Here is a 21,883-nt window from a genome sequence, read left to right as displayed (position 1 = left end):
CCTTCCAAATAAGATCTGTTATAGTCACAGACATGATTCAAACAGTTTTAGAAACTTCAGAGTGTTTTATATCCAATACTACTAATAATATGCATGTATTAGCTTCTGGGACTGAGTAAGAGGGAGTTTACGCTGGGCACGCTTTTCATCCAAACGTGAAAATGCACTAGAGAAGTTTTAATCATGAAACATACACCCTTGCCGACAGCATGTCCCCAGCTAGCCATGTTTTCGTGAAACAGAGTATGTTACAATTCTGGATATCTCTTTGGAAAGCAACTCTTGCCCAGATTTCGTTAACTTTGTTAACTAGGGACTGGATATTAGCGAGTAATATACTCGGGAGCGGCGGGTGGTGTGTGCGCATCTGAAGCCTCAATCGAAGACCGCTCCGGCACTCTCTCCTCCGGCGGCATTGTTTTGGGTCGGCCTCTGGAATCAGTTCATATGCCCTGGGAGGTGCAGACAAAGGATCTGCTTTGGGAAAGTCGTATTCCTAGTCATCATTTCACAATGGTGAAATGTATGAGTAGACCTACATAAGCCTCTTACTTTGATTGGTTCAGGTGAAGTCATCAATGAGGAACAATGTAATCCAGTTGGATTTGAACTTTTTTTAATCATAAATTAATAAGTGATTCCAAACAAAATAAAGTTATGTCAGCATATTTCAAGAGATTAAGGCAGAAAGCTGGGGCAGTTCTGCCCCTGAACAAGGCAGTTAACCCACTGTTCCTAGGCCGTCTGTCACGTTCTGACATTTATTTCCTTTGTTTTGTCTTTATTTAGTATGGCCAGGGCGTGAGTTGGGGTGGGCAGTCTATGTTTGTATTTCTATGTTTTCCTATTTCTGTGTTTTGCCTGATATGGTTCTCAATCAGAGGCAGGTGTTTTGTGTTGTCTCTGATTGGGAACCATATTTAGGTAGCCTGTTTTGTGTTGGGTTTTGTGGGTGGTTGTCTTCAGTCTTCGTGTGTCTGCACCAGATAGAACTGTTTCGGTTTCGTTTATGTTCACATTTATTGTTTTGTATTTTCTTAGTGTTCAGTTTATGTTTGATAATAAACGTGATGGACACTTACCACGCTGCGCATTGGTCCTCTGATCCTTCTAACTTCTCCTCCTCAGACGAGGAGGAAGACGACAGCCGTTACACCGTCATTGAAAATAAGAATTTGTTCTTTTGACTTGCCTAGTAAAATAAGGTAAAATAAAAAGGCAGAAAGCTTCAATTTAGTCTCCACTTCAGCATTACCAGGTAACGGTGGTACATCACACACGTTCGTTGACTGTGAGCCTTGAACTTAGAAAGCATTCTCATTACACTTTCACCTTTTTGGATGGGATTAGTGCAGACATCTTAAAGGGATTTCATTGAGGTGCGTAGAGGTTAAGAGGCTTTTTTCCACTAACCATCTGGCTTTGTCCAGTGTTGTTGTTGCCAAAAATATGCAAGAGAGTAAAATTGTCATGCACGCTACTTATTTAGGCCCATAGCTCCTCTGGGAGCATTGGCCATCGACAAATCCACTCCACTGTTCTGGGCAGTCCTCTCCAACTCACTCCAATTCCGGTTTTCTTTGTGTCTGCTTCTGTAAAGTGTGTGCTGGGAGTCGGGAAGCAAGTTCAGGAGGTGAATAATCAATGAACTAAACATAATACAAAACAAGAACAATGCACAGACAAGGAACAGAAACAATGACGCCTGGGGAAGGAACCAAAGGGAGTGACATATATAGCGCAGGTAATCAAGGAGGAGATGGAGTCCAGGTGAGTGGGGATGGTGACAGGTGTGTGCCATAACGAGCAGCCTGATGACCTAGGGGCCAAAGAGGGAGCGCACGTGACAGCTTCAAGCTCCTGCCTCCATGCACATCAAATTATAGGCCTACAATTGAGATCTACCTTGGATTTAAATGTTGTTACTATTAGTGTTATATTAGGTGGTGTTAGGAGCATTATGGGATTTTTGGTTTTCATCACTGGTGTAAAGTACTTAAGTAAAAACACTTTAAAGTTCTACCTAAGTAGTTATTTTAGGTATCTGTACTTTATTTACTTTTTATATTTTTGACTACTTTTACTTCACTAAGGAAATAATGTACTTTTTACTACATACATTTTCCCTGACACCCAAAAGTACCTGTTACATTTTCAATGCTTAGCAGGACAGGAAAGTGGTCCAATTCACTCCCTTATCAAGAGAACATCTCTGGTCATCTCTACTGCCTCTGGTATGGAGGACTCAATAAACACAAATGCTTTGTTTGTAAATGATGCCTGTGTGTTGTAGTGTGCCCCAGGCTATCCGTAAAAAAATAAAATAATTAAACAAGAAAATTGTGCCAATTTGAAATGATTTTTACTTTTACTTTTGATGCCTAAGTATATTTAAAATCAAATACTTTTAGACTTTTACTCAAGTAGTAATTTTCTGTGTGACTTTCACTTTTAGTCTTTACTTTTACTCAAGTATGACAATTGGGTACTTTCTCCACCATTGATTTTCATCGCTCACAACCCTTCGTGCATAGCCCTCAATCATTTGTGATTGTTGGTTCTGTAGTGTGTTCACTGATGTTGTAGCATGAGAGTGAGGATATTAGTGCCTGAGCATTGGATGTGGCCCGGGGTTTAAGTTCAACGTACAATGCTTTGCGCGTGACACAATTGATAAGGTCAGCTCAGGCAAAGAAAATTGAAATCAGTCAAAGTAACAGGACATCTGATTCTGGAATAACATGTTTGTTGGATTATGACCACTTCAACGGAGATAGGGCTGCTTTGCAACATTATACTATCATGGATTTCGAATAAAGTAATCTGTATGTCCGCCAAGCTGCAATACACCACCGGGTTCTTCATATCTTTGCTAATTATCTGCCCTTGCATCAACAGAGACTTCACCATGTCTGGCCAATATGACCCAGTGCGATAATGGATGTTTTGCTACTGATGAGGGGACCATCTGTGTGTGTCCAGAGGGGTCCATACTACAGCCGGATGGACAGACCTGTAGAGGTACTACTACACTAAATGTTTTCCTAAAGCCACTGGAGATGTGTTACAGAGTGGAGGTTTTTTCAGTGTTACAGAGGGGAGATTCTATCAGTGTTACGGAGTGGTGGTTCTATCAGTGTTGCGGACTGGTTTTTATCAGTGTTACGGAGTGGTTTTATCAGTGTTACGGAGTGGAGGTTTATCAGTGATACAGAGTGGAGATTTTATCAGTGTTACGGAGTGGAGGTTTTATCAGTGTTACGGAGTGGAGGTTTTATCAGTGATACGGAGTGGAGGTTTTATCAGTGATACGGAGTAGAGGTTTTATCAGTGTTACGGAGTGGAGGTTTTATCAGTGATACGGAGTGGAGGTTTTATCAGTGATACGGAGTGGAGGTTTTATCAGTGATACGGAGTGGAGGTTTTATCAGTGATACGGAGTGGAGGTTTTATCAGTGATACGGAGTGGAGGTTTTATCAGTGTTACAAGGGGGAGGTTTTATTGCTCAGTGTTACTGAGTGGAGGCTGTGTCACTGAATCTCTCCCTTTTTGTGTGTGTGTGTGTGTGTGTGTGCGTGCGTGTGTGTGTGGTTCACCCAGGCTGCTCCTCTTCTGACCGAGGGGGCTGTAGTCAGCAATGTTCCCCCATCACTCCTGGTAGGTGGGAGTGTGACTGTCTGCCTGGGTACAAGCTCCACCAAGACGGTAAACGCTGCACAGCCACTGGTGAGTCCTCACTGATACACATTCACGCACACACACCACACACGCTGCCACGCATACAAGTACATGTAAACACACAATAAATAAACACACAGGCACACACACATTCACATGCAAAAATAGGTATGTTTGCCCTCTTGTTTTTTATTAGTCATCACTTCATTTCATTATATTCCAGGACCCCCACCTTATCTGCTGTTTGCCAACATAGTAAACATCAGGCGTGTTAATCTGGATGGGACTGGTGACCAAAGCCTTGTGGAGGAGCCGAGGGGAACAGTGATAGCTCTGGACTATGATCCTGTACAAAACAAAGTAAGGAAATGCTTTGGGTTTTCAAAGGTAGAAGTGATCTACAGTGAAGTCCGTTTTACCACTTCAAAACTGCAGCGCAAAATCACTCGACTGTTCTGAATTTACTATGGAGCACGTTGGGTCAGCTGTATTCAGGTCTGTTGCCACCTATTGGTCATTGCTGGTTACTGCATGACTCTCAATGATGAGTTAGTGAAACTGTTTGGTCCATGTCAGGCAATGATGCTTATGAGGCATATTGATTAAAAATAATAAAAGGTGTGTGTTTTTCTAGGTGTACTTTGCCAGTACAGTACTGAAGCAGATTGAGCGGGCTGATTTGGACGGCGGGTCCAGGGAGGTTTTGCTCACTGAGGGGTTGGACTCACCAGAGGGCCTGGCTGTGGACTGGGTCAACCGCAAGCTCTACTGGACTGACCGAGGGTGTGTGGTGTACCCCAGGGTTCAGAACTGGGGCCAATGCTATTGTCAGAACCTCATTTAAATTTAGCACACACATAACTACATTGACATTGACATTCAGACTGAACTATTTGAAGTTCAAACTATGAATTATATCATGCATGGTTTATTTCTATTCTATTCATTCTCCTCAGATTATATCTACTCTTTTTGAATGTATTTTTTAGCTTAGGTCTTGGACATTACTTTGGAATTCTGTGTTTCAGCCTCTCAACTATTGACCGCAGCACCTTGGATGGCTTCGACAGAGAGACCATTATTAGCGAAGGCATACAGAAACCAAGGGGAATTGCAGTTCATCCTTTAGCCAAGTACGGTATTTTGAATATATTTCTTTATCAGAATTTTTGCTACACAGTGTCTTCTGCCTTTTAATTGCAGATGGGTGAGTTATCATTTCTGTTCTGTTTCTTGAGGAAGTTGTTCTGGACCGATATGGGTACCAGGCCTGTGTTGGAGAGTGCGTCTTTGGAAGGAAGTGATCGTGCGGTCATCGCAAGCGCCGACTTGGTGTCTCCTAGTGGTCTGACCATTGACTTCACTGAAGACAGGCTGTACTGGTGTGACAGCAAGAGGGGCGTACTGGAGACGGCATCCCTGGATGGCTCCAACCGACAAGTCTTGACAGAGAACGAAGTAGGTGAGGCTTCTGTGGAACACACACACAGTCAAAAGGTTATAGCACATATTAACTAAATATGATACATGTTCTTATTGTAATTCCATTATCTCTTCTGATTGGTCCAGGTCAACCTTTTGACCTGGTAGTGTTTGAGGACAGGTTGTGGATCACGGACAGGGAGCAGCAGCTGCTCATGAGCGTTGACAAATGGACGGGGATGAACCCAGAGCGTCTCCATGGCAACATGGTCCAACCAGCATCCATAGTTGTGGTTCACCCCCTCGCCAAGCCAGGTAGCAAGACGAGTGAGAGAGAGAGACTCCATAATATTATTGTTAAAAACATATGTTTGCTTTATTGCAGTCTTTTACCAAATGTGTTTAATTGACATCCTCAGGAGCAAATGTTTGTCTCTATCGAAATGGGGGCTGTGCTCAGGTGTGCGAGAGCAGGCTAGGATTCGCCCACTGCTCCTGTCACTCCCACATTGCCCAATCAGCTGATGGCAAAGGCTGCTTGCCATCCTACGGATCAACAGGTGATATAAACCTCAGTTGTCACCTTTCATAAAGATTCAGGTTGAGTTTGATAGATACAACTTTGGTCTGCTCATCATTTTTCCTACAGATTCTGGAGATGGCGAGTCTGCAGACCCGTTCTCTGTGAAAAACAAAACTTTGAACGATGAGAGCATGCCTCTCCCTGTGCCTGGTCTCTCTACTGACGGGGAGGAGGCAGAGGACAACATGGACGAAGGGAGCGAGCCCACACTCTTCATTGAGAAGATGGTGTCAGGTAAAAGCCACACTGCTATAACAACAATACTGTAGATTTCATAGTAGTACAAAATGGCTGCCACTCTGATTTTGTCTACATATACAGTTTATATAGTGAAATTGGTTCTTTTGAAAAAAATTCGGCAACATCCTTGCACTTCCAGACCAGGATGACTGTTTCTCTCTCCGTTGTGATGTGAATGCACAATGTCTACTGGACGGAGGGAACCCCACCTGCCACTGCCTGGAAGGTTTCACTGGGGATGGAGAGCTGTGTGTGGGTGAGTGCGTGTGTGCATACATGTGTACCTGTGAACCCTTTTTGATTTCCAATTCAATTCCTATTTAGGAGAATTGGGCGGCAGGTAGCCTTTAAGAGCATTTGGCAAGCAACCGAAAGGTCGTTAGTTTGAATCCCCAAGCTGACGAGTTGAAAAATCTGTTGATGTACCCTTGAGCAAGGCACTTAACCCTAATTACTCCTGTAAGTTGCTCTGGATAAGAGGATCTGCTAAAGGGACTTAAATGTAATTCCTGAACTCAGAAAGGGAATTAGGTGTGTATCTTGATGTGTAATGTTGTGTTTCTAGACCTTGATGAGTGCATGTTGGGGATGGCCCTGTGTAGTATCCAGAGCTCAGTGTGTGTCAACACTGCTGGTGGATATTACTGCCAGTGTCGCCCTGGCTTCAGTGGAGAGGAACACCACTGTACCGGTGAACACTCACTCATGAACTTTGATGATTTAAAATACATTTTCTTAATTTCTTTTTCATGTCATTTAAATTTTCACAATCGTTTTCATGTTATTTTTTCCCCATTTAGATATTGACGAGTGTAAAATGGGAACACACAAATGTGATGAGCGAGCGGAATGCATCAATACTATAGGGAAGTACCGCTGCAAGTGTCCAGCTGGCTACAGTGGTAATGGACACGCATGCCAAGGTGCAGTTCTACACACAGTATCATAACAAACATTACTACTGCAACAATCTCTATAAAGATAATTATGCTCAACTTCTCCTTCATTTTTTTTACAACACCATAATCCCCTTTGTTTCACCTCCTTTTTTCTTTGTGTCTCCTCTCTCTCTCTCCCTCTCCACCCTCCTTCCCTCTCCATGTTTGCAGAGTTGTCAACTACGTCCTCGTGGGTGACCACCAGTAGGCCTATGGACGTCACCAGCCAATGGCTGAACACTAACACAGTGGAGAGCTGCCCCTCATCTCATGACACTTACTGTCTCTACGAGGGAGTCTGCTTTTACTTCCCAGAGATGGAGTCCTATGCCTGCAAGCAAGTACCCCTATTTCCCTCCTTGTACATGGGTCAACACCGTTATTTTCTGACTTGTCAACAACATTAGGAGGGCAAAAATGCAGTTTTTATTACTCTTATCCAATCCTTTCAGATACAGTGGCTGGGAGTCTGGGGTTAATATTGTTTCTTCATAGGGATTTTCACTCTAGTAAGTCAGTCTTGATAATGCCAGTAGGTGGCACTATTGTTCCATATATACAGCTTTTCTTTACCTATGGTAACAAAGTGAGATAAAGGATTGCATCAACAGTGGGATAAAGGATATAGAACAAACAGGATTCTAAAGTTTGCCTCTGCATTGGTCTGCAAAATATACAGAATTGTTCTCAATAAGCATTCGGTCGACTTTTCTCATAAATCAGCCAACACCAGTTTTGAGTTTGTTGTTTTTCAGAATTTGTGTTGTGTCATACTGTATGTGTGTATTATATTAACAGTGAGTATTGTGTGTGGTGTTCCCAGCTGTATCTCGGGCTACATGGGAGAGCGCTGTCAGTTCAGTGATCTGGAGTGGTGGGAGCTGCAGCAGGCCGAACAGGAGAAGAGAAGGAACGTGGCTATCGCCCTGGGCATGGTGGTCCTCATCACCCTGCTCTCCATCGCTGCCTGCGTCACCTACTGCTACGGGTGAGAGAGAGAAGTGGAGTGGCGGGGGGACTGGGATTGTTGGTTGGGTGGGTCTTATACCACAGTAACCCTCACTGTAACAAGCTGATGTAGTCCTTACCACATTTGGTCAAGAACAGATCTAGCTGTGGTACGCAGTACACACAGTGTTACGGCCTGTGTAACGGCTTTCTTCCTCCTCTTCATCCGAAGAGGAGGAGCAGGGATTTGACCAAAACGCAGCGTTGTTATATGACATAATTTATTTAAACAAGACGAAAAAACACAAAACGAAAACACTTGAATAATTAACAAAATAACAAAACGGAGTAGACAGACCTGGACATGGAACTTACATAAATACACAAAGAACTCACGAACAGGAACAGACTACATAAACCAAGACAGTCCCGTGTGGCGCGACAAACACTGACACAGGAGACAACCACCCACAAACAAACAGTGTGAAAACACCCACCTTAATATGACTCTCAATCAGAGGAAATGAAAACCACCTGCCTCTAATTGAGAGCCATATCAGGTCACCCTTATACAAACATAGAAACACATAACATAGACTACCCACCCAAACTCACGCCCTGACCGTCAAACACATACAAAATAACAGAAAACCGGTCAGGAACGTGACAGCCTGTACTTATATATTAAGTTCAAGACAATTACATAAGCTATTCCCTTTTGGAACCATAGAATAAAGAGTATTAAATACCCCAGACATAAATAGGCTTCGTTCAATTTTGCTCAAAATGAATGGACCAAATTGTTATCAGACTGGGGCCATTTGCTGTGTGTTCACTGTATAGGCGATGTTGGTGTGTGTGTCCATGTAAACGTGATGCGTAAAATTTTATATTAGGCAGAGGCATCGGGAGCATAGGCCCAACAGATGAAAGACGTGGGCCCTCCGTGGGGCTAACACCATGACAAGTATGCAATCCCCTTTGCAGACACCTAAAGAGGTGTCTATCAAATGCAGAGTGGCGTGGTCCGTGTAATATAGGTGACGGCGCGACAGCAGGGGAGAAATTACAAAATGAGCTAATCACACAGAACAAATGGCGCGTGTGGCCCCACTTTTGCTGAGGTGCCATGAGCATACATAAACTCTATATTCCCGTCCTTTCCATTTCGCACGCACACACACCCTCCCTTAACTGAGTTAAGTGGCTGATTCTCTTGACAGATGTTTTGGTGGCTTAGAGAGACACAACGGTGTCTCTGTGGCTCTTTTGACTCACAAAGCAGGGCCTTTTTCTCTTCCAAGGTCTCTTCCTTTGGCTTCCCGCTGAAAGAGGCATGCTTTCAATTACATGCTTGGTTTAGCTTGTTCTACAGCAATTGCACATCAAAATAGGTCATTTCTCTGCCCCAAGATGGACCCACTGAGCTATATCCCAGTTCAAACGCTACACTGGTGACAATAGGCAGTAGCTCTTTACCAAAATTGCCTTTCGCACTTGGCTGCAGGTGCAGATGTACCTTTGTGCAGTTTAGTTTTTCTAGCTGATGCACCCAACACACTTGAGCGTGCGGGGACACACAATGCACACTCACACTCTCGCTCTCTCTCTCACATTCTCTCTCTCTCTCTCTCTCTCTCTCTCTCTCTCTCTCTCTCTTTATGCTTAAAATGTAGTTCACGTCCAAATACATACACACGCACGCACGCACACGCACACGCACTCTTCTCCAGGTGAAAAGACAGGTCACAGAGATCAAACATACACCACTGTAATAAAGTAATAAAGCCACTTACTTTATACGGCTACAGTGGACTGTAAAATGGATGTTTCGCCATCCTTTCCTTCATGACTCACGGCTCTTTGCATGTGATATTATCTAGAGGCATGCTGTAGGCCGTGGAGACATGCTTTACTGTGGAGCTGATACGGTCTGTCAAAATGATACCACCAGTCAGGACTCCCAGGTCACCATTTACATAGATATGAGCATCCATATTTACTTGTCGGTATTGACACAGCCTACTCTCTATCAGTGTATTCTATATCCGGGGCGACACTGGCATTGGAGTTGCCGTGTGTAATGCGCTGAAGACAACATAACCCCCATTCCCTCTAGATCTGTGAATGAGATACCCTATGGTTTCCATTATAATATGAAGGGTTGTGTCTTTTATCATGCAATGCTTGCTAACAACGGCTCATGGTTGCTAACTACAGCCTGTATAAATGAATGTACACTTTAATAATGCATATGCTTTGCATGTTACTGTACTCTTTGTCCACCGGAATGATTTGACACGTATGTGACATTTTTACAGGTTAGCAGACACTCTTATCCAGAGCGACTTACAGTAGTGAGTGCATGTATTTTCATACTCGTCCCCAGTGGGAATCAAACCCACAGCTCTGGCATTGCAAGTGCCATGCTCTACCAAGTGAGCCACACAAGACTATATGTTGACATATGACATAATGATATACCATGTGATTGCAGATCCAGGAGATTCGTTCGGAAACACCCCTCTGTGGATGACATGAGCGAGACAAGCACCAGTGATGACACCATGTCAGAGACCACCGTCCCCAAGACGCCACGGGTAAGTCTGAACCCAGTTAATGGTGACTTCCGTACAGAAAAAACAATGACCAATCACAAAAGGCCGTGTGAGTCACATGCAAACAGTTTCGAGAATTTTGTTTCAGCGGTGTCCCAAAACTACTAGTAGGCTACTGTATGTTACTTTACTGTGTTCCCCAACGGTTATCCCTTCTGTTTAAGTTCTATGTTGTTTTGGAACACGGTGGCGATGGAAAGGTCATTCACGTCATGGGCTGTCCAAGAAGAGCTGTTTGTCCCTCTTGCTCCTCCGAAACAGGTGCCGTCACACATGCTTGTTTTAATGAATCCCAATCAAATAAAACATGTTATTTATAGATTATTAATATGTACTTATGGCTTTACTATGTAATTCCTTTGTAAGTACCTTCCAATTTCTGTATAGTGAAATAAAGCACAACCATGTTGTATTATTGGGCCCTGGATTGAGGCGAGCTTTGCTTTGATTGGACAGGTGAAAGCTTTGTGTCAGAGGAGGCAGTGACTCTTCCCAGACTCAACGAAGGGTATGAGTGCTCTCTTGGATTGGCTACCATGGAGACCAACAAGACAGGCGCCAGCCACCTCAAGTCCATCGACAACCTCATCTTCCTGGATGACCCTCAGCCTGCCTCTGCCATCCCTCAGCTCACCTGAGGCCATGCCCACTCATATACCCTTATTAAATGAACCCACCCCCAAATGAGAAACCAAAAACACACACTGGAACCTGGAGATTGCTAGCCTGGAATCCACACTGAATATCGTCCTAGTGGACGGTCCAACTGCCCATCTATTGGAGCTTCTCCAGACTGAGTTCGGGAAACAATAGTGAAACAAAGTGATATTCAGTGTCGATTCCAGGCTAGGAGAACCCTTAGGTTGCTTAAGATTCTGTATTCTCTAGGGAGTGGCTGTATTACCGGATTCTCTGGATGCCTCTTTCCGATAGCTAAACAACAGCACCTTCTGCTCATGTGAGACACTCGCAGAGCACCTACACGCACAGAAAGTCTGGCTGCCCAGAGGCGGAAGGCTATTTCATTGATGCGCTGTCTATCAAATCGTGCAGTATTGCATGATCACTGAGAAGCGAAATAACAGTTGAATCTTATTTATGGTTAAAATGCGATTGTTTTGCCCCAATGCAATGTAAAGACATGGCTAAGCTACATGTTACATGTTACGTTGTCACGCAGGCTAAAATGCGTTTGGTTTCATCCCACATTTAGGATAAGGATATTGTCTGTGTCCTGCTTATGTTTATGGAACTGCAAAATGCTTAGTTAGAACATAATTTTATAGGCACAATTTTATAGGTAATACGGTTGTTTAGCTCTGGGGAAGAGGCATTCTGGGAAAGAGGTGTCCTGGGGGGCGAGACTGGGGCTGAACAGGCGGTCCAATCTGGTCACACAACCTCTGCCTAGTCTATATTTAGGTAGACATATGTGGGGGGGAAATTAATCTCTATCCGTAACATTTGCATATCCTTCATTTTTCCAGTGTTCCAACTAGGATATTTGTTTATAGTGACCTTTCCTTGTTAGCTGCTGTATAAGAGATGTTTTATCAGACAAAATGTGCCATGCTATATCACATTTAAAATGCATGTATTGAATCAAGGCTTGCTTTATATAAAAAAAAAAAAAGAAAAAGATCGTTGATTAAAAAGTTGCTTCTCTGAGTGGAAGGGTGATCAGTGTAGATTTGTGCCTTCCAAAGACTGCGTTGCCATAATACATTTCAAATGTTTTAGACAGGTGTTTCTTTCTGTCAGCTTCAGTGTGATGATATCAATGTGACCTATTCAAAGATTGCTTGCTTTGGTAAAGATAAGTGGTCAACAACCGATTCGATTTGGACAGTACCTGCGATGTACAGTGATGCATTGTATTGCGACCACACCTCTGAGTCACTCAGAGGTTTAGGCATACTCATTAATGGCAGCATAGTGAGATAGAGGGAAATAGAACGTAGTGACAGAACATACCAAAAATGGACTGTTCAGGCAGAGAACCTGTGTATAAGCTTGGAGGAGGAGAGTGGAGGATATTGGCAACGTCAATGAACAAATGTATAGCTATGTCAATTTTATGAATAACTCCAGTAAATCTTTTGCTTGTATTTTAGTGCATTGGTTAGCCATCCAGGCATTTGTCAGCATATAGTTTGTGTGACTTTGATGCTATATTTATTTTATACAGGCAAATACCGTTTGATTCCTAGACCTCAAATTTTCAGATATACACTACCGGTCAAAATGTTTTGAACACCTACTCATTCAAGGGTTTTTCTAGATTTTCTACATTGTAGAATAACAGTGAAGAAATCACAACTATGGAATAACACATATGGAATCATGTAGTAACCAAAAAAGTGTTAAACAAATCTAAAGATTTTATATTGGAGATTCTTCAGATCACTACCCTTTGCCTTGATGACAGCTTTGCACACTCTTGGCATTCTCTCAAACAGCTTCACCTGGAATAGTTTTCCAACAGTCTTGAAGGAGTTCCCACACATACGGATCAATCGTTGGCTGCTTCTCCTTCACTCTGCGGTCCGACTCATCCCAAACAGTCTCAAGTCGGAGGATTGTGGAGGCCAGGTCATCTGATGCAGCACTCCGTCACTCTCTTTCTTGGACAAATAGCCCTTAAACAACCTGGAGGTGTGTTGGGTCATTTTCCTGTTGGAAAAAAAATGATAGTCCCACTAAGCCCAAACCAGATGGGATGGCATATCACTGCAGAAGGTTGTGGTAGCCATGCTGGTTAAGTGTGCCTTGAATTCTAAACAAATCACAGACAGTGTCACCAGCAAAGCACCCCCACACCATAACACCTCCTCCTCCATGCGGAGATCATCCATTCCCCCACACCGCATCTCACAAAGACACGGCGGTTGGAACCAAAAATCTCCAATTTGGACTCCAGACCAAAGGACACATTTCGACCAGTCTAATGTCAATTACTCATGTTTCTTGACCCAAGCAAGTCTCTTCTTCTTATTGGTGTCCTTTAGTAGTGGTTTCTTTGCAGCAATTCAACCACGAAGGCCTGATTCACGCAGTCTCCTCTGAACAATTGACATTGAGATGGGTCTGTTACTTGGACTCTGTGAAGCATTTATTTGGGCTGTAATTTCTGAGGCTGGTAACTCTAACGAACTTATCCTCTGCAGCAGAGGTAACTCTGGGTCTTCCTTTCCTGTGGTGGTCCTCATGAGAGACAGTTTCATCATAGCGCTTAATGTTTTTTGCAACTGCACAGTTCATGAAATGTTCCGGATTGACTGACCTTCATGTCTTAAAGTAATGATGGACTGTCATTACTCTTTGCTTATTTGAGCTGTTCTTTCCATAATATGGACTTGGTCTTTTACCAAATAGGGCTATCTTCTGTATACCCCTCTACCTTGTCACAACACAACTGATTGGCTCAAATGCCTTAAGAAGGAAATAAATTCCACAAATTAACTTTTAAGAAGTCACACCTGTTAATTAACATGCATTCCAGGTGACTACCTCATGAAACTGGTTGAGAGAATGCCAAGAGTTTGCAAAGCTGTCATCAAGGCAAAAGGTGGCTATTTGAAATATACATTTAATATACATTTATTTTGATTTGGTTACTTTTTTGGTTACTACATGATTCCATATGTGCTATTTCATAGTTCTAATGTCTTCACTATTATTCCACAATGTAGAAAATAGTAAAAATAAAGAAAAACCCTTGAATGAGTAGGTGTTCTAAAACTTTTGACCGACAGTGTAGACTAACTTTTCTTATTGATCATGTAACAGATAAGATTGATGCTGGTTTTTAACTGCATTGTTTTGTCTGGGAAAAGGGAAGGTTCCATTGGAGATGCTGGAGGTGTCTGAATAAAAGAAAAAGAGAGAGAGAGACATGGGATGCATAGTGTACCGCAATGTGCATCCCAAATGGCACCCTATTCCCTACATAGTGTTCTACTTTTGAACAGAGCCCTATGGGCCCTGTTCAAAAAGAGTGGACTACATATGGAATAGGGTGCAATTTGGGATGCAAGCATACTGATACACTATCTGTGAGTACTAGTGCAGACCACATAAAGACTACTAACAGTAGAGAAGGAAAGTGGAGGCTTGTTATGGTACTGCCTTCTGCTTTTTCTTTGTTTTCATATGACCTTTTCTATACCGTACCTGCTCAAGTTATTGACATCTTCTTCAGTGATCTTCTTCAGGAACTTCATAACAACTGGTGTCCTATTCTACTTAGTTTTGCTGTATTCTGTTGTTCAGCACACACATGCTCCATTTGACTAGATTGACCTGTTAAAACTTACATTTGTTTCAATGCTTGTATGTCTTTGCTCGTAATAAAATCCTTATATTCACCAAAAATCTGTCTGGTGTAAAACACCAAGTGGGATATGGGTTTGTCTCAGTGCAAAAAAAAAAGTGGAAATTGATTACAAAGACAATATTCAATAATCAATGGCGACAACAATGCCACCTGGCCTTAGTTATCTAACAAGGGAAAGCATGTACCACCATTATCTCAAGATCACGGCAAAAAAGCACTCCAACTATGATTAAGTGTAAGACAACTGTGAGAGAACAATAGGTCAAAATCCTTGGGGCTAGATTACTCTTATTGTATGGATCCTCCCAATACAGCCTACTGCCTCAACCCATAAGAAGAGCTAACAATGAGGAGAGTCAATCAACGGCAGAGAATTATTTGAGTATTCATTATGAAACGTCTAAATATTCGAAGGAGGCTATTATTTCACTGAATCCTTCATGGATTGCATAAGCCTCTCTTCCGCTGGATGGAATTCAATACTGCCTGCCTGCCTGCCTGCCTGCCTGCCTGCCTGCCTGCCTGCCTGCGAGCGATGCATTCCCATTCAGGGACCAAATGGTTTTATTTGTAACGCTCTGGCAACGTTGGTGCCCAATGCGCCCGCCGCTCTCTCAAGCCTCACTGACGACAGTTAATGGAGGGCCACTGTCGCTTCTTTGTTTCAAGCTGATAGGAGGAAAACAAAGCACTTTCCTTCAAAAACCATCATTGGCCACATCGATATTGATTTCCTGGCAGGGGAACACTTATCTATATATTGCCCTCAGTTATATAGCCATTGCCCTCTACTCTAAACAGTGGTAGATAGGCCCTGAAATAAAGATGCAATTGGACCTGTGTCCATTCTTTTTGTTTTACTCCTCAATGGGGGCAATAGAGTCAATCATAAGTAAAAAGCTTTTTCTTTCAAAATATTAACATTTGTCACGTACTCAGCCTCTAAACTTTTAGGAATTGTATTTGTTTGACCATGTGGTGACAGTTTTTATTTGGATAATGTGATGTTGAGTTCACAGTTCAATAGCGATGCACATTCTGTCAAATGAATATATGACCCGTGCTGAGCTAGTACTACTACTACAGAAACAACTGCATTCACTGTGTATGATACAGTATGCACAGTAGGACTGCGTTTTCAATAGCTAACTGTATTGCGTTGCCATTCACACTAAAACCACACTCATTTGCAAGACGCCTCAAAGCCAGAGTGAGTGGAGGCAAATGAAGATGTCTTACACTTCCATCTGTGCACCTCAAGATGTACAGGACGTATAAACTACCCAACCCCTCCTCTTTCCTCTGATGGACGGCAAAAACTGGAGCATTTGGGTTTTGAGCTGTGTGTGTGCGTGCGTGCGTGCGTGTGTGCCACAGTCAGGTCCCATTTTCACTTCAGCTGTTGGGAATTAAAAAGGGATCAAGGGATGAGGGAGGTAATCCACCTGAAAGGGATAGAGCGAGAGAATGAGAGAGGGAGAGCAGGAAAAGAGAGAGAGAGAGCTAAAGAGAGAGAGGAAGAAAAGAGAGAGAGGGCAGAAAAAGGAGCGAAAGGGGGAGAGAGGGAAAAAGCGAGAGAAAGACAGGCAATGACAGACAGACAGACAGACAGACAGACAGACAGACAGGGATGGAAAGAGACAACACCAATGCACACACCTTGCCTTCCCAGACATAAGATTATTGTATCTTATTATTTTCCCCTTAATTTCCCAGTCAGATGGTATATGGGAGCCGTTGGCCCAAGATGGCCGTTGTTTCTTCACTCTGCTAGGTCCACAGATGAGGGTGGCTAAACAGAGTATTAGCTTCCCACTCAAAGGCTTTACCCTTATCCTTCAGGTTACTAATTCGACCCCCTGGCATCTGACCTGGGCTCTTCAGGCCTGTTTTCCAAGGCTTTGGGGCAGATTTAGAAAGAATTGGGGATAATGTGTCTTTAGTGTATTTAGGCTTGAACACATGTGCCCAAAAGCTGGTGGTCTATCAAACAGTGAGTGAGTCCCCGTATGTCTTGGTGCTCCCTTGATGGAGTTGTCGAGGTGACGGAGGAGGTCAGAGGGATTGACGGGAGAATGAGGTGTAGTGTGTTTACCCGTTTCGAGGGCTAAGCCGTGGAAAGCTGGCACGCTGGTCATCTAGATCGGTGTGCCTGCAACGGTGTGTCTTCGAGTGGCGAGTACGTAATGCAAAGAAGCACACGTATTCACCGAACATCAAGCAACTTGATCGATCCAAGAAAACTAAACTGACTTATTGTATGATAAAATATCCGTATCTGTTTAAATGTTTACATTTGGGAAAATATGTACATGAACACAAATAAATTCAATCTAGATGCAGAATCAGAGTAGGAGATTGATCATTGAATTTGATATCAATGGTGTAATAGAGATTAAAATGTCAGGTGAAGTACGCAGTTCTCAAGGTCAATGAAGCGGATTGTCACCTGAATCTGAGTTATAAGTGTATTTTGTCCTGAAGATGGCGATAGTGGACTACATAAACCTTTAAAATAGTACACTGTGTCTCACAGCCCTTGCTCTTAGTCAATTTCATACTCTTCCAGTGGTTCCCAACATTTTTTGGTTACTGTACCACCAACTGAGTTTTGCTCTATCCGGAGTACCCCTGTATGTGCATTTCACCAGTAGACCTATGGTCTCACGAGTGTATTTTATCCAGGACACACATTCACAGTAAAAGCCTATGTCTAAAACCCATCGGTGTTCCTTTGCCCAATCTTGATATTATATACTGTACATGTTCACATTTAGGCCATTGGTTGTGGCTGAGAAAAAATCAGACTCTGATATTCAAAGATCCATCTGCCCAGGTCCCACTTTCTCAACTCCAGGCAGACCAGAGGGTACCCGCCTCTAAAGATTTTCTTTCTTACCTGGTGGATTCAGATTGGGACCATCAGGTGAGTACAATCTCTGGCCAATAAGTGGCGTAGGATTCATTTATGAGAGATATTTGTTTCCTAAGACTCATTCATATATTTCTCAAATCTGTGGAATCAGGATTTAGAAATATCGATGCTAATTGATTATTTACAAAGTAAATAAGCTCCTAAATTGGAACGCAGTGGGTGTAGAATAACATGCTATAACATACTTGACGTCTGAGCTCAGGTTCTCTACTTCACAGCGCTGTATGGGTTTTGACTGACAGCAGTTATAAACGTGAGCACTGCTCGGGACAAGAAGATGCCCCCCATCCCTCCCGCTAATTGGTTACTTTAGCACGTTTGTTGTTGTCTGAGAGAGGGAAATGCTATAAATCTGCAAGGAGTCGATGTGTTCTGAAAGGTGAGATGTTGAGAATTATAATAAATAGGGCAAATCATACAAGCAGACCACACACCTGTCCAAACATCCACATCATCATATTTGAAAACTCATGTAATTTACAGTTTCAAGGGCTATTTCTGATCCACAGTTACAAGGATGACATGCATTTAAACCCTGAGTTGTCCTGAACAGAATGAGCCTACAGTATATTTGTTGTATTGAGAAGAAAATTAGACAGGGAACACACACTTGAATGCACTCCTTATTCCATTCTGTGCAAACTAAAATTACAATCTGTTTTGTCTAAAGAACCTTTTGAAAGCCTAACACTTTAAAATCCTATTTTATAACTTAGTACATTTTCATATTATGCCCATCTGACCCAGATTGAGATTTATAATGGAACGTTTTTCGATTGCAAAAACAACAGTAATTGTGTGATGGTGGTGATGCAGGGCTGTGTTTCAAACAAAAACTACAAGTGTGCCTGCCTCAGCTCCTCAATGGCAAAGCTAGGAGACCTCAAAAAAAGCAGGTTATAGTTGAAGGCTCTGTCCTTGAGTCATAAATGTGCATTGAATTGACTTGAACTACGCACAGTTTGGAGAGGTGTGGGCCCCTTAAAGACACCAGCTAGACCGCTCACTCAAACCCTTGTAATAGTTCTTTCTTTAAATTATTATTATTATTATTATGTTACTGAATGTATCGAGTATTTTTCAGATTTCGTTATTGACAAATGCTGCCACAAGTACAGCAAATGTAAAATGCACATCAAATCAATAGTGTAATGTTTGGATTCCGTGTTGTGTCAGGTGAACTGTTATGTCCTCACCTTTAGCCCGATCATTTCCCAGTAATCTCCAAACTGTTCTCTTTCGATCACTACCATGGTCATGCATATTCTTGTTAGAAACATACAGGCCAATTTCCATGAGTGTAAGGGGTTAATACTGATTGGCCAGATGTTGTTACCTCTTGAAGAGGAAACAGGAAGTCGATGCTTGGCTGTAAATGTGGCCAGTTTTAAAAAATCTGCAGAAGAGTAATCTGTCTCCATCCAGTTTGTCCACACAGAAATTCACCCACATACCTTATAAAGAACTCTGCAGTGGCATCAATCAATACATGTCCTTAAGGGAGAAAAGAAAACCATCAGTACAGCCTCAATGTTTGGATTTCTGGACCCCTTACCGAGCTCACATGAGAAAATACTATATTGGATGATGGTAAAAATAGTATTTAGTGTAGTATACTGTAATATTTACAGTTAATTATAGTATATATACTGTAGTAAATAAAACTGTCACATACACTGTAGTAATTAATGTATTGTTTTTGAAGTTTGTAATATACTGTAGTATTTACTGTAGTGTTTTTACAGACTATAGTATTTACTGTAGTGTTTTTACAGACTTTAGTATTTACTGTAGTGTTTTTACAGACTATAGTATTTACTATAGTGTTTTTGATTTATTATCTTTGACATAGAAGTGGAGGCTTTCTTCTTGAGGAAACCTACTGGATAAGTACTAAAAGAGCATGTGCTTAACTTTAGGTAGGTAGGTAGGTAGGTAGGTATGGTAGGTAGGTAGGTATGGTAGGTAGGTAGGTAGGTAGGTAGGTAGGTAGGTAGGTATGGTAGGTAGGTAGGTAGGTAGGTAGGTAGGTAGGTAGGTAGGTAGGTAGGTAGGTAGGTATGGTAGGTAGGTAGGTAGGTAGGTATGGTAGGTATGGTAGGTAGGTAGGTAGGTAGGTAGGTAGGTATGGTAGGTAAGTAGGTAGGTAGGTAGGTAGGTAGGTATGGTAGGTAGGTATGGTAGGTAGGTAGGTAGGTAGGTAGGTATGGTAGGTAGGTAGGTATGGTAGGTAGGTAGGTAGGTAGGTAGGTATGGTAGGTAGGTAGGTAGGTAGGTAGGTAGGTAGGTAGGTAGGTAGGTAGGTAGGTAGGTAGGTAGGTAGGTAGGTAGGTAGGTAGGTAGGTAGGTAGGTAGGTAGGTAGGTAGGTGGGTAGGTAGGTAGGTAGGTAGGTAGGACTGGGGTCTGAACAAATAGATCAGAGATTCTGCTCTTTTCAATAACATGTAGGGAACACAAAATGGTCTATCATTGGCATGTAGGTTTCTTACTTATGGGTGCACAAATTGTCATATGGGCGAGGGGAATGTGCAGAGTATATGCTAATTAAATACTATAGTATTTACTTTAGTTCAAAACGTGTAGTACTTTTGCGGACTGAAGTGTTTTTGTAGACATTACTACAATAATTTCAACAGTGTTGTTTTTGCATATAATACTGTTGTTTTTACAGTATACTACAACATTCTATAGTAAGTACTACACATTATTGAAGGATACTACAGTGTGTAGTATTGTATTCTACAGTATACTACAGTTTACTATAGAATCCTATAGTAAGTACTGTAGTGTTCTATAGTAAACTGTGGGAGGCCACATGGAAGCTCTAAGTCTTCCCTGTTTCCCACAGTAAGTATCAGTACCGTGGTCCATTTCTACTGTATCTCAGATCAAATGGTGAAATAGTTGTAACTCAGTTCATACCTTGGTCAAGTGCCATTTCTTTCTGTCTCCCATGCTATTTTTTTTTTGCCTAAATCTTCTCATTTAGATTTCCTAACTTAACTGGAATTGAAATACAATTAACCCCAATGTTGTAAATAGCCAGCCGTATGTAGTGCCAGTTAGACAAGTACTCACTATTTCACATAAATTCCATTATATTTAATTCATAGTCTTAATATATTGTATAATTGTACATAGTCCTCCTATGTTGGTACATACTGTATGCTACTGCCATGTTGAAGGAAATAGTTCATTTGAACCCTAAAGGGTAAGAGACCCAGTAGTAAATATGCAAACCTATTGTAGGCTTCTCTTTACATATGGTGTGTACCGTGAGCGACAGCTACAAGCCAGCATCTCCCCCTTTGAATATGCATTTCCCATTATATGCTCGGGATGGTCTTAAAACAGATCGATTCATCTCAGAGAGATGTTTAAGCAGAGGTGCACGTTTGTGGATGCAAATTCATGGCGAATCTTCCTTTGATTATGCAAAGTGAGAGCCACCATAAGCACATGTTCCGGCGAAGGTGTCATACCAATGCAAATATGAAGGCCTGTTGCATTACACGGTAATTAAGAATTGGTGTTGTCAGGCCACTTGGTTATCTCCACTAGTTAATTAGCTTCGGAGCTTCATTGTGAATATTTAATGAGGGTAATGTGAAAGGGCTCATATTGGTTGTTGGTCCACCATTGCTATCGCAGTCATGTGAACCGTCACCCTTTATATTGTCGAATAGATGATGTTATTGGTGATGTGTATGAATGTCTTTGTATCTCCTTCCTGTTTTTAGGGGAGGGGGGGGGGGGGGGTATTATGAAAGTTCAAGTTAATAAGTAAAGATACTTTAAAGGTAAGGTATAAATAACATAATTCAGCATTGTACTAATCTGATGAATATATTTTAGAATATAAAACCCAAAGTGGCAGTGGGGACATTTCTACTTAGAGCATTTTACACAGCCCCAAATATACTATCTCCATTGCAGGCACGGAAATAAGCCAAATGCAACCTTTTTGTCATCCAGTATCAAGTCATTTTGCGTTTGATAATGGCGCAATATGCATATTGCGGATAGATTGCATTTCGGATGGTCTTATTTAAAATCCGCTTTATGATGCGTACGAGCTTGAATCATTTGACAATGTGGAGCTTGGGAACATGCACTGGCGCAACGCTTAACCATTTGTTAGACCAGCGTAAGTAAACATTTAAAAGGCTGGACATAGATTGAA

The 21,883-nt window shown here is 42.1% G+C and overlaps 1 protein-coding gene across 1 annotated transcript in view; it reads left to right on the top strand.

Annotated features, from left to right (window-relative positions):
* Positions 1 to 12,729, top strand: part of LOC129827963 (pro-epidermal growth factor-like) — a 30,853-nt gene extending 18,124 nt beyond the window's left edge. The window contains exons 8-24 of the mRNA XM_055889279.1: positions 2,899 to 3,021; positions 3,602 to 3,727; positions 3,903 to 4,039; positions 4,314 to 4,462; positions 4,708 to 4,812; positions 4,918 to 5,141; positions 5,249 to 5,416; positions 5,521 to 5,661; positions 5,751 to 5,918; positions 6,064 to 6,180; positions 6,490 to 6,615; positions 6,725 to 6,847; positions 7,034 to 7,199; positions 7,686 to 7,850; positions 10,308 to 10,410; positions 10,593 to 10,689; positions 10,885 to 12,729. Coding sequence (XP_055745254.1) covers positions 2,899 to 3,021; positions 3,602 to 3,727; positions 3,903 to 4,039; positions 4,314 to 4,462; positions 4,708 to 4,812; positions 4,918 to 5,141; positions 5,249 to 5,416; positions 5,521 to 5,661; positions 5,751 to 5,918; positions 6,064 to 6,180; positions 6,490 to 6,615; positions 6,725 to 6,847; positions 7,034 to 7,199; positions 7,686 to 7,850; positions 10,308 to 10,410; positions 10,593 to 10,689; positions 10,885 to 11,066 — 2,420 coding nt within the window. The 3' untranslated portion in view covers positions 11,067 to 12,729. The remainder of the gene's footprint in view (positions 1 to 2,898; positions 3,022 to 3,601; positions 3,728 to 3,902; positions 4,040 to 4,313; positions 4,463 to 4,707; positions 4,813 to 4,917; positions 5,142 to 5,248; positions 5,417 to 5,520; positions 5,662 to 5,750; positions 5,919 to 6,063; positions 6,181 to 6,489; positions 6,616 to 6,724; positions 6,848 to 7,033; positions 7,200 to 7,685; positions 7,851 to 10,307; positions 10,411 to 10,592; positions 10,690 to 10,884) is intronic.
* The last annotated feature ends 9,154 nt before the right edge of the window (positions 12,730 to 21,883 follow it).

Source organism: Salvelinus fontinalis, chromosome 29, assembly GCF_029448725.1.
Source record: "Salvelinus fontinalis isolate EN_2023a chromosome 29, ASM2944872v1, whole genome shotgun sequence".
NCBI lineage: Eukaryota > Metazoa > Chordata > Actinopteri > Salmoniformes > Salmonidae > Salvelinus > Salvelinus fontinalis.
This window is presented reverse-complemented; position numbering and strand designations above follow the sequence as displayed.